The sequence below is a fragment of the Drosophila arizonae genome, chromosome 4 (assembly GCF_054131065.1).
Source record: "Drosophila arizonae isolate 15081-1271.41 chromosome 4, UAZ_ARI_1.0, whole genome shotgun sequence".
In the NCBI taxonomy this organism is placed as follows: Eukaryota; Metazoa; Arthropoda; class Insecta; order Diptera; family Drosophilidae; genus Drosophila; species Drosophila arizonae.
The window spans coordinates 4,892,333-4,904,318 of NC_142924.1; the positions used below are offsets into that span (position 1 = coordinate 4,892,333).

The window sequence follows — 11,986 nt, forward strand, 5'->3', positions numbered from 1 at the left end:
CCTGCCTCTTTAGCCTGGTTAGCAAGCGCAACATTCAGGGCCCCAAGGGCCGGCGCGCCGCACGCAATCCGCTCAAGACGCTGGCCGCACGCAGCGACATCTGCTCCGAGTACACAGAACTGAGGACGGGCGTGGCCGAGCGTGAGCTGCGACGCCTCAAGCTGGAGTCCTGTAAGTGCTGATATATTTCTGGATTATCCTTAAGCCTCTCTAATCATCCCATATCCGACAGATGGACAGCGCAGCAATCTGGCAGCAGAGGCCATTGCAGGCCTCGCCTCGATCGAGGACTTCAAGTCGGTGGCACTGAGATCGTCGTCGCTTCCCCTGCAGCAGGTGTGGGTGCCCTACAAGCGCCTGATGCTGCTGCACGTGAAAGGACGCACGCATGTGCAGACGCGCCTGGTGGCACCTGCCCAGGTGTCGCTCAATCGGGGTGACTGCTTCATCTTGGTCGCGGGCACGCAGCTGTTCCGCTACGTGGGCTCGTTCGCCAACGTGATTGAGATCTCGCGCAGCAAGAAGATCTGCGCCGCGATTGTGGAGAACAAGGATCTGGGCTGCACAGCCACGCAGGAGGTCATCCTCACCGACGGCAAATACGTGAACGAGCGCGAGTGGCGGCAGTTCTGGTCGCTGCTGGGTGAATCGGAGCAGCAGCAGCAGCAGCAGTCGCTGATTGCCGACTCGGGCCATGCGGACGAGGATGATGTGTTCGAGAGCAGCCTGATCGAGACGAACAAGATCTACGAGTTCCAGAACGATGCCCTCGTGCCCCTCGAGAAGTACTGGGGCAGCATACCCAAGGTGGAGATGCTCGACACGCGCAAGGTGCTGGTCTTTGACTTTGGCAGCGAGCTGTACGTGTGGAATGGCAAGAATGCGAGCACGGATGACAAGCGGGCGGCCATGCGACTCGCCCAGGAGCACTTCGATGCCCCGGATGCGGCAGACTATGCCCAGTGCTATCTGAATCCGATCAACTATGCGAGCATCGTCGGGCGGCGCGAGAGCACAAAGTACGCCAAGCGTTGCGCTCAGCGCCCGGAATGGTGCGTCCTGGGCAGGATTACCCAGAATATGGAGACGGTGCTGTTCAAGGAGAAGTTCAGCGACTGGCCAGAGCTGGAGCGCGAGGATCTCGAGAAGGACTACTTGGCCAACGGCGTGCAGGTGGTGCGCGCTCTCAACGGTGCAGCTCTGCACAAGGGCGAGCCCTATCAGGAGCCCAATCTGGTGCTTGAGCTGGCCAATTTGGGGCGTGGCAACTTCTACTACGACAACGACACAATGCGCCACTTCGACATCATTAGCAAGTCGATCGATAAGTGGCAAATCCACGAGTTCAACTTCGATGCGGCGGAGTCGCGCGAGACCTACGGTCACTTCTACTCCACGGAGAGCTATATCGTGCGCTGGATATATCAGATCTCGGTAACAGTGCGCGAGCTGAGTGGCAAGGTATCAAATCGCAGCACTGTGGGCCGCGATCGCTGCGTCTATTTCACCTGGCAGGGCGTCGACTCGAGCGCCAATGAGAAGGGCGCCGCAGCTCTGCTGACCGTGGAGCTGGACAAGGAGAAGGGCGCCCAGATGCGCGTGGCCCAAGGCGAGGAGAACACCGCCTTTGTGCGACTCTTCCGTCAGCTCTGGCAGCACCAGGGTCGCAGAGCACAATGCCTGGCCAGGCGATCCGAGTGGCGTTTGTACCAGCTGCAAGGCAATCTGCCAGAGGAATCGATCCTCAAGGAAGTCCAATGCGATGCGCGCCAGCTGCGTTCGCGCAGCTCCATGCTCCTTGTTCATGGCACCGAGGGACAGGTGCTCATCTGGCACGGCTGCAAGAGCGCCAGCCACACTCGCAGCGTCGCCTTGGCGGCTGCTCAGCAGCTCGTGGAGCAGCTGCCGGCTGACATGTTCGACTGTGCAAGTGCCGCAGTGGAAGAGCTGGAGGAGGGTGCGGAGAGCGATGCCTGCAAGACGGCGCTTCATCTCGCTGAGAAGCCCGACTATGGTAGCCTGCTGAGGTCAAGCAAGTGCTACGATTACACATTGCGCATGTTCAACTTCTCGAGCACCCAAGGCGTCTTTACGGCCCACGAGCTGCTCGATCCGCTGCGCTGCCAGGACTTGCAGTCCCCGTATCCGTTCTCACAGGCACAGCTCTACAATGCTCGCCAGCCGACCATATTCCTGCTCGATGACGGCGACGAATTGTGGCTCTGGATGGGCTGGTGGCCACTGGAGGACATTAAAAGTGAGTCTCCAGGTCCAGGACCTAAGCAATTGAATATGCATGCTAATGTCTCTTTGATTGCAGTCAACGACGAGGATCGCAGCAGCCCCACGAACGACAACCGTGCGGGTGTCAACCGTTGGATCTCAGAGCGACGAGCCGCTCTAGAAACGGCCGTCGACTATTGGCGTGCCAAGCATGGCGAGAACGAGGCGGTTGCCTTCCATGGGGTCAAGGGCCACGTTGTCTGGGCGGGCCTGGAGCCCGTGGCCTTCAGGGCACTCTTTCCCAACTGGAGCGAGCGTGCCGATGTTCGTGAAATCAACATCGAGGTAAGCCAATTCTCAACCTTACTCAATTTGCTTATATTACCTATATCTACTATGCGGATTACAGGATGGTCGCACCGATGTGCCCATGTCGATCAGTGAAATGCTCGCACAAATGACCCAGACCGAGTATCCGCTGGAGGTGCTTAAGGCTCGCCCACTGCCAGAGGGCATCGAGCCCACTCGCCTGGAGCTCTACTTGAACACGAATGAATTTCAGCAGGCGCTCGGCGTGAGTCGCGCGGAGTTCGACCAGTTGCCCGTGTGGAAGCAGACCAAGCTGAAGAAGGAGCGCGGCCTCTTCTAGGCGAGACTACTATTATGTGACCATATAGACTTTTAAGTGAACGCAATCACAAACTACTTACTCTTGCAACCAAATATTTTCGTAAAACTCTTTATATACGAACATTGTGTACTCTACCAGGACTATTTACAGCTACCACATGACATACCCATGCGCATATCTTTATATACTCTCATACTTTACACTTACTTAACGTATATATACATGGTATTTACATATATAACATTTATACACACATTTATATCTTATGATAACGGCACAATATGTTTGCAGGCGGCACAAAGATTATCATGAAATTGCACTGAACTATCAATAAACGTTAGAATTTAATACTCTTACCCTGTACATATTAAGTTGATGTACTTTGATTTCGCATAGTCATAGTCAACATTTCGATTGTTTAATTTTAAAGAGCGCCAACAGAAAAAGTTTTAGAAAAATACGAACGATGTTTCGTACCTTCATAGTTTTTATTATTATGTATTCAAAATTTTATTATATTCAATTTTTTTGTCCATTTTAGCATATGTATTTTTTATGTTTCAATTTTATGTTATATTATTTAGCTTTTACTGAACAAATACAATTTTTAAATTCACATACATCGGTTGTACTATTTTTTTTAATTAAAATTTTAAATTTAAGAGTAGATTAATAGTATTATGGATTCATGTAACCCTGGTCTATAAGAAGAGTCATTTTTCGAGTTCAATTTGCAGTCATAATTGAATTCGATTGAATGCTAAATAACTAATGATTAACTTAAAATGTATGTAACGGGCAGAAGGAGGTGTGGCAATTATCATACACATGGCTAAAAATATGTATGATTTATGCTTTAGCTGTCTTCTCTTTCCTAGCATTGGCTCGAAATTAAATCAAGTGTCTGACCATGACATACATTATTAACATTTTTCACTCTACTACTCATTCTATTCGCCTGGTACCTCCAAAACTTATACAGCAATTTTGGTGAAGTACCAGGCACACAGAAACGAGCTATAGGTTGAAAAGAATTCCTTAACAGTACAGTAACAGAGTACTGTTGAGAGGCTGTTATTAATCATAGCAATAACAGGGCTATGCTCACTCACTGTTAACAGACATTTTTCACCCTACTACGCATTTCTGTTCGCCTGGTACCTCCAAAACTTATACAGCAATTTTGGTGAAGTACCAGGCACACAGAAAGGAGCTGTAGGGTGAAAAGAGTTTCTTAACAGTACAGTAACAGAGTACTGTTGAGAGGCTGTTATTAAACATAGCAATAACAGTGCTATGCTCACTCACTGTTAACAGACATTTTTCACCCTACTACGGATTTCTGTTCGCCTGGTACTTCTAAAAGTTCAACAGCAATTTTTGTGAAGTACCAGGCACACAGAAACGAGCTGTAGGGTGAAAAGAGTTACTTAACAGTTCAGTAACAGAGTACTCTTGAGAGGCTGTTATGAAACATAGCAATAACAGTGCTATGCTCACTCACTGTTAACAAACATTTGTCACCCTGCTACGCATTTCTGTTCGCCTGGTACTTCTGAAAGTTCAACAGCAATTTTTGTGAAGTACCAGGCACACAGAAACGAGCTGTAGGGTGAAAAGAGTTACTTAACAGTTCAGTAACAGAGTACTGTTGAGAGGCTGTTATTAAACATAGCAATAACAGTGCTATGCTCACTCACTGTTAACAAACATTTGTCACCCTGCTACGCATTTCTGTTCGCCTGGTACTTCTGAAAGTTCAACAGCCATTTTTGTGAAGTACCAGGCACACAGAAACGAGCTGTAGGGTGAAAAGAGTTACTTAACAGTTCAGTAACAGAGTACTGTTGAGAGGCTGTTATTAAACATAGCAATAGCAGAGTGCTGTAAAATTTTAAAATTTGAGCGCCAACGGCCGCAACAACAGCCCCCTAAGTTATGCAACAATATTTTATATTGTGCTATTTTTCGACCGTTGATGTTTGAACACTGATCGACAGCAAAAAGACCCTGTTAAATAAAAACACGGTTCGATTATTTATTGATATAAATTATTTATTTATTTTCAAATCTATATAGTTTTTGCTGAAGTACATGTAAATTATTTATATATGTATTTCTCTTAGATTTAAGCATATACAAGCAACATCCTTATATGTACTATACTGGACCATTTTTGTTTACATGTTTATTTTTCTGTTAAATAATATGCAATCGGGGATTATGATGCTAAGGGACACTCTTAGCCGAAGCGGTGCTCTAATCTGAAAAGAGAAATGAGATTTTTAATAATTTGGGTTAATGCGGTCACTTACCTCTGACGACTCCTGATGAATACTGATGCCTGCACTATTTATGCTTTTTTGTGGGTTTTAATGACTGTATTTGAGCAAATTGTAAATTGAATTTACAATTGCCTTTGAAAATTGTCTCTATATCGCAGCAATTATTTCCCAACTCAAGTAGATGTTCAAGTATACCTTCTCGAACATCTATGAGCCAATGCGAGATTAATGAGTGTCTGGTTAATGCATTTTGACAAACTTACAAGAGTTTAAATGCTTTTGGATTTCGTCATACATAGTTCAGAAAAGTATTAGATTTATTTAAACATTTTCTAAAAGTACGTATTAAGCATATACTTATATTTAGATAACTATATTTTAGCTTAGACTGTTAATTTGTATAAAATTCTAAAAGCCAAGTGCTGGTCTACGCTGTCTTTTGAATTTCGGCCACAAGGCGAGAGACGAGCTCGCAGCAGGTCTTCTGCCTGTTCTTGGCCACGGCCATCACCTCATCGTGGCTGGCCTCGTCGTCCTTCTTGTCGCTGTACTCGGTGGCGCACTTGTTGGTGATCAGGCTGAAGGCGAACACCTTCATGTCGCAGTGGCGGGCCGTGATCACTTCGTGCACCGTCGACATGCCGACCGCATCGACGCCCATCATGCGGAGGGCCTTCAGCTCGGCAATGGTTTCGTAGGTGGGTCCGCCCAGGCAAGAGTAGACGCCAACATGCACACTCGACTCGATGCCCATGGTTTTGCTGATTTCGATGGCCTTGTTGATCAGGTCCTTGTTGTACGAGTTGACCAGGGCGGGGAAGCGGGGCCCAAAGCGCGGATCATTGGGACCCTGCAGCGGCGAGTTGCCCGCAAAGCCCAGCATGTTGACATGATCGTGCATCAGCATAATGTCGCCAACGGCGTACTTCGGGTTAATACCGCCCGCCGCATTCGTAGCGAACAGATACTCAACGCCGCAGAGCTTCATCACGCGCACCGGCATCGAGCACTTGGCCAGCGGGTAGCCCTCATAGAAGTGGAAGCGGCCCTGCATCGCCATCACGTTGGCGCCCTCCAAGGTGCCGACGACCAGTCGGCCAGCATGTCCCTCCACTGTGGAAACTGGGAAGTTCGGGATCTTCTCGTAGTCGAAGACCTTGGGGTTCTGTATGATATCGGCCAGAGAGCCAAGTCCAGAGCCGCAGATGATGCCAATTTTGGGTCGGATGCCGGAGCCCTTGACAATGAAGTCAGCGATCTCCTGGATCACCTCATAGGGATACCTGAAAACATCATATAAACCATTAGCTAGAGGAACATCACAAGGAATAGAATAATACATGCATATTGTACATTACAATGACTGTTGGGTACAACAAAAGACGATCAACTGAAAAGAATTTTGAATAATTCTACTTGCATAACTCTTATCGATCAAAGTACAATTACAATTAGATGGTAAACAAGTTTGCAAAGTGAAATATGTTGTGAGCGTGCACGATTGTGATAAAGACAGTGACAAGACAGTGACACACACAAAGATCAGATATAAATTGGTCTACAAACATGTCTTGGCGCATCAAATTCACAGCCCGGAACTCGTCGGACGTTAGGGAGCATTGAATATTGTTTTCGCTGCTGCTGCAAGTGATTGAAAGAGTATTTAATAATGTTTTCATTGTAATTCCTCAAGTGCTAGAAGAAATCAAAAATAAATGTTGATATATACCCCAACTGTTTAAATGGTAAGACTACATAATTCCAATTTCATTTGAAGATGAAGTTAAAAACAGACCTCGCATTCTAATGCCTCTTACATCTCTGGCCCAGTTTAAAGTTTTAGTTTACATTTCAATCTAAAGCCAAATCAAAATGAAAATGAAAAATAAAAAGAAAAAACATTTAACGCTTATCAGATGCGGAAAAATTCTATTTTCGAATCATTTTCACTAGTCTCAAAAATATGTTGCCAGACAGAGATTGTTTATTAATTTGTGCTGTTTTTCCGAATGGCATATGTAATGCGACTAGGGCTTAGGGCACATCGATCTGGCTATGGGTTATCTCCCTCAGTCTATCGGTCTAGCAAGCTCATGAAATTGCTGTACAAATTTCGTCACGCGAAACAAACAAGTAAAAGCGCTCTAGTTGGGAGTGCTCCTCTTGAAATACCCTAACTTAATATAAGGCAATGTCGAGCCAGAAGAAGAAACAGACTCAGCTTGTCATCTTGATCAAGAAAATAAACACTCACAGGATCTATGGATTCTGTTAAGCCTATTTCTGCCTGTTACATACATAATCACAAACACATAATACCTTAAATTTCCATTTTCAATAGGTTCAGTGTATAAGCAAGAATGGGTTCTAACAAAACGCTTTGATTTTTACATGTGTTCTAGCAATTAAAACTTAATTATAATACTTAATTTGCCAAGCTAAAAATGTTAATTATCGAATTGAAACCGGCTATGCTAAATGTATTGCATATATATAACATATATCAAGCGATCAGAACGACTTCTTTGAAAGCCAAAAAAGTTTTAGCATTTTTAGCAAAGACGCAAAACTTTGCAACCAGTTTGAAAACTAAACTAAAATAAGAATTTGAAGATTGACTTGGCGATACTCTAAGCAAAGTGTAAATATATATATACTAGAGGATACCCTATATAGACGGGTTTATATTGAAGCCAGGCATCATCTGATTTGAAAGAGTTAGAATTTCACAATTGGCTATAATTTTTAAAATTTAATGAGCGATTAAATTCTAATCAATAGATTAAAATTCAACAAGTTCGTGAAACAAAAACAACACAATAATCTACACTTGGCTTTATCGCGTTACCAAGTGGCAACAACAAAGCCTAGTTGATTCATATAATGCATATACACAGATAAAGGCCTATGTCAAGATCGCAGCACACGCCCATTTTTGTCGGCCAATCGAGAGCAGCGGCTGATTAACTGGGTCAAAACGCGCTCTACGCACAATTGGCAAGGAATTTTTATCAACAATTTAGATGAAGTGGGCGCCAGAGCTGAGCACCGTTCGTATCGCTCCGCTTTGGGGGCATTAGCATTTCCAGCCCATAATCATTATCGACGTCATTTGTAATCGCTGAGGATGGTTTCTTAATGAGCACGCGAACGAACGCAAATCGATAACCCTATTGCCAGTAATTTGGTATTCTGGAATCACTTAATTTATGTTTGGGCTGCGGACCACGAAATATCAACGGTAAGATCAAGGACAGTTCAATAGACCTGATATACGAATATACATATATGTGTATATAGAAATGCTAGAGGGAGCTGATGATACGTTTAGATGTTCTCGAAAAGGAACTCGAAGTTTGCTTTGGGCTATATAAGAGGAGACTCTGGAGTCTAAACCAAGGGCCTTGGCTGACCTCAACTTACAGCAAACTCTGTGGCGTCGGCACTACGATTTCGGACTCCTGTTTCTGAGCTTTCTTCTCGCAGGGATTGCCCTCCTTGGTCCTGCTGACAGGACCCTTGTTGTTACAGCAATCGCGCGAACACATTCTGCCGACTGAGAGCAAGATAAAGAAATGCGGCCGCAAACCAAAACCCAGCGTAGAATTTTCGATCCAAAATTTGTGTATCAAACAGGCAACAGAAAAATTTGGAGTAATAAAAAAGTAATTTTGGAGCCAACTACGACATGCCGAAATCAAGGCCTACGCGAGGGGCATTGGATTTCTATTGATTTTGGGGTGGTCCGGTGGCCCAGCGGCCCGGCCCTTGAGCACTACAATAATAATAGCTTGGTCAACACATGATGTCAGCCCGCACAGGTAAAGGTAATATTATTGATTGCACTTTTATTTGGATAAAATATGTAACTGGGCTATGCCCAGGCTGAAGCGCTGAAGCCCCTAAAGCCCGCTCCCCATTGCCTACTTACGCGTGATTCCCCTGGGGCGTGAATTCCGTGGGTTTGGTGCCATTCTCCCCGGTTTGGTTGCCGCTGCCATTCTGCTTGCCGTTGGCCGTAGCCACGTCGGTCTTGGAGCTGTAGCCAGTCATGTTTCAGAGTATTTGTTTAATAGATAAGCGAATGTTATATAAATGTTTTAGCACAACTCTGAGATTCTCGGTTGTATCTCAACTGAGTGTTAACTGGTTGGCGCCGCGTTTAGATTTATTATACACAAATCAAAACTAATTTACGTTGAACAAGTGGAATGTCTATTGTTATCTCGTTTATTTGTCGCGATTTTTAGCTTTATTTTTATTGTGTTTACGCGTTTCGCGTTTCAGTTTCAGTTTCAGTTGCTATTTAATTTCCTAGCTGCGCCTCGCTGCTCGAGTGTTCTTTGATAATTGAGTCGCGTCGTCAGCGGCGCTTCGCCTTTTAAACCGCAGTCGACACACGCTGCCCGTGCCAGCTGCGCTGCTGGCGTCACAGTGCGCGTCGCTGTCGACGTCGACGTTTATTGTTAAATATTCAATTTAGGATCGGCGATGCGGCTGCGACTGCGGCTGCCTCAGCTACTGCTCGTTATATGAACGTCAGAGGCACAAACCGGAATCGAATCTCTTAAACTGATTCAATTGGACAAAATTTAATAAATTTCTAAATAATAACAAGCAAAACTAAATAGCGAAAAAATAAATACATATATAGAAAATAAGATAAGTAAATAGACCTCCCTACTCGATAAGCGACTTCATAAAACCAATTAATGACTGGAAAATGGCCATTATATCACCAATTAAAAGCTTGAAACTGATAAGATTAAACTTCATTACTAAATACCAAAATTATATTGCAACAGAAACCCGAGTCGTTAGTGCTTCAAACTATGTGACAAATGTCTAAAAATTCAATAAACAAAAATTTCGAATTAAATAATGCCGGCTTTGTCACGAACTCCCACAAATGCCGATTGAAAATTAAAAAAAAATCAAATAAAAAACATTTTATTTTTAAACATTGTTTTAAACATGCCCCACGCTATATTTGTCATTGTTATTGTTATTAGTCTGTTCCTCTCTTATCTCACAAGCTGTGCTTGGACACAAGGCGAATAAAAATGTAATAAAAATTTTACTTAATGCTGAAATCATTCGATTCATTGATAAGGCCTGAAACAGTGAAAGCTCATATAGAATATATGGATGAATGTATATAATTGCAGCTGCATTACCTGGCAACAGCTATAAATAATATGATTTAACGGCTAAGTTAAGGAACTCTAATTATAAACAATAAAAAAAACAACTCACTAATCAGTTGTCTTCCTAACTGAAACGAAGCTTGCAGGGTTATCAATTCCGTTTCGAGGGGGGCATAAAAATATGTATGTACATATTCACGCATGTATATGGACGTCATCGTGATGTATTGTATTTGTTTGCCTGATTTCGATTTACATTTCAAGTAAACAACTTTTATTAGTCTTTGTGCAATTATTGGAAAAATACGATTCCGACGAAAAACAGACGCTGATTGCAGAGCTACCACACTTGGTAAAGTTGCGCACGCACCATGGTAAAGTTGCTAGTAAAGTTTGTATAAATGTACTTTCCCCGATTAAGTGCGATATTCTTGAAACTTCCTCAAGAGTTGACCAACACTGTGAGCTGTGGTCTCTGGCCAGGGCAGCAGGTAGCAGACGATCGATTGGCTGGCCGAGCGCGAGGCATGGAAAATTCCCAAACTGATAAGAAGAAATTCCAGAGCCAGATTTTCATTTAGTTATCTCCTTACTGCATCTTTGAACGAAATCGGAAAACATCAAAGAAAAAACAAAAGGTTGCACAATACGATAACTCATTTAAGATGCAACTGTCATGTCAGGTGCTATACTCGTTCTTTTAATGAGAGGAGTATATTAGTTTTCTATGGATATATTGGTCTGTCTTGATACTTGGAATTTGCTGTGTTCAACTAGACTCTTAATCGTTGTGTAAAATAATTTAAAGATAAAACTGCAAAAGTATTGAAAATACCAGAAATTAAGAGTATTTTTAAGGCACTTAGTTTGACTGTTGAAAATACTAGAATTACATATTATTGAAATTTTAAGAGTGTTTGTACTGCATGAGCGAGTATCACGCAGTCGTTGCACGCCCATAAAATTCTTAAGTACATTTTGTAACGGAATGCAAGTTTATCCCTAATCTTTCCACACATCACATGGACATATTTCACAGCAGGTGTTTTGGTTTTTGTTTAGTATTTTGCCGAGGTATGTGTAATATTTACACTAGAAATTAACTAACCACACATAAAGTATAGGGGAAATTTATTTACTTCTGCGCAGTTTAACTACATTCATTTAAAAAAACAACAACTCGTTGATTTATGGCTGTGAAATATTTATAAAAAAGTTAATTGAGCAAAAGACAGCTTTCAAATATTTTTATTTTATTATTTATTTTTATTAATTTTTCAATTAATTTGAATATATATATATATAGATTGATAAAGTAGCCAAGTTGATTGCATTGCTATTGTTTTTATTATTTTCTGTGCTTTTACTGAGTTTCTTGTCTAGATTGAAGTGAAGTTTAGCTGAAAATGCAAGTTTGAGAAATAGCCAAGCATAGTTAAATAAAATATGAAAAAATAAAACAAATGCAAATAAATTTATCAAACTGTCAAAACTCATTCGTTTATTGCAGTCGCTGTCTAATAAAAGCAAATCGTAGAAAATTATAGTAAATTGTATTTGGTGTAATACTATATTTGGAGGAAATTGAATATTTAATAATTGTCTGTTCCAGACTGAAACCTGATAAGTGCAAACAAACAAGTGAGAAAACTTTTCAAACAGGGAAATTCGAACTGAAATTGTTTAAATATTTCTTCTTT

General features: G+C 42.8%; 2 protein-coding genes across 21 annotated transcripts in view; one reads left to right on the forward strand and one right to left on the reverse strand.

Annotated features, from left to right (window-relative positions):
* Nucleotides 1–3,474, forward strand: part of Svil (Supervillin) — a 127,631-nt gene extending 124,157 nt beyond the window's left edge. For all 17 annotated transcript variants that reach the window (XM_089468549.1, XM_089468546.1, XM_089468545.1 and 14 more), the window contains 4 exons: nucleotides 14–171; nucleotides 233–2,257; nucleotides 2,321–2,568; nucleotides 2,633–3,474. In XM_089468549.1, the coding sequence (XP_089324675.1) occupies nucleotides 14–171; nucleotides 233–2,257; nucleotides 2,321–2,568; nucleotides 2,633–2,872 (2,671 nt within the window). In that variant the 3' untranslated portion in view covers nucleotides 2,873–3,474. The remainder of the gene's footprint in view (nucleotides 1–13; nucleotides 172–232; nucleotides 2,258–2,320; nucleotides 2,569–2,632) is intronic.
* A 1,942-nt stretch (nucleotides 3,475–5,416) lies between these two features.
* LOC108612947 (purine nucleoside phosphorylase) lies at nucleotides 5,417–9,506 on the reverse strand. Of its 4 annotated transcripts, none has more exons than XM_018006069.2 (3): nucleotides 9,071–9,505; nucleotides 6,706–6,777; nucleotides 5,417–6,422 (listed from the first exon to the last, which is right to left on the reverse strand). In XM_018006069.2, exons 1-3 carry the CDS (start codon nucleotides 9,190–9,192, stop codon nucleotides 5,567–5,569), a joined length of 1,050 nt encoding a protein of 349 aa, XP_017861558.1. In that variant the 5' UTR covers nucleotides 9,193–9,505; the 3' UTR covers nucleotides 5,417–5,566. The 4 variants fall into 4 exon arrangements, with proteins under 4 accessions (XP_017861558.1, XP_017861557.1, XP_017861560.1 ...); XM_018006068.2 differs by having other exon boundaries at nucleotides 6,706–6,780; XM_018006071.2 differs by lacking the exon at nucleotides 6,706–6,777 and having other exon boundaries at nucleotides 9,071–9,506.
* Nucleotides 9,507–11,986: the final 2,480 nt, after the last annotated feature.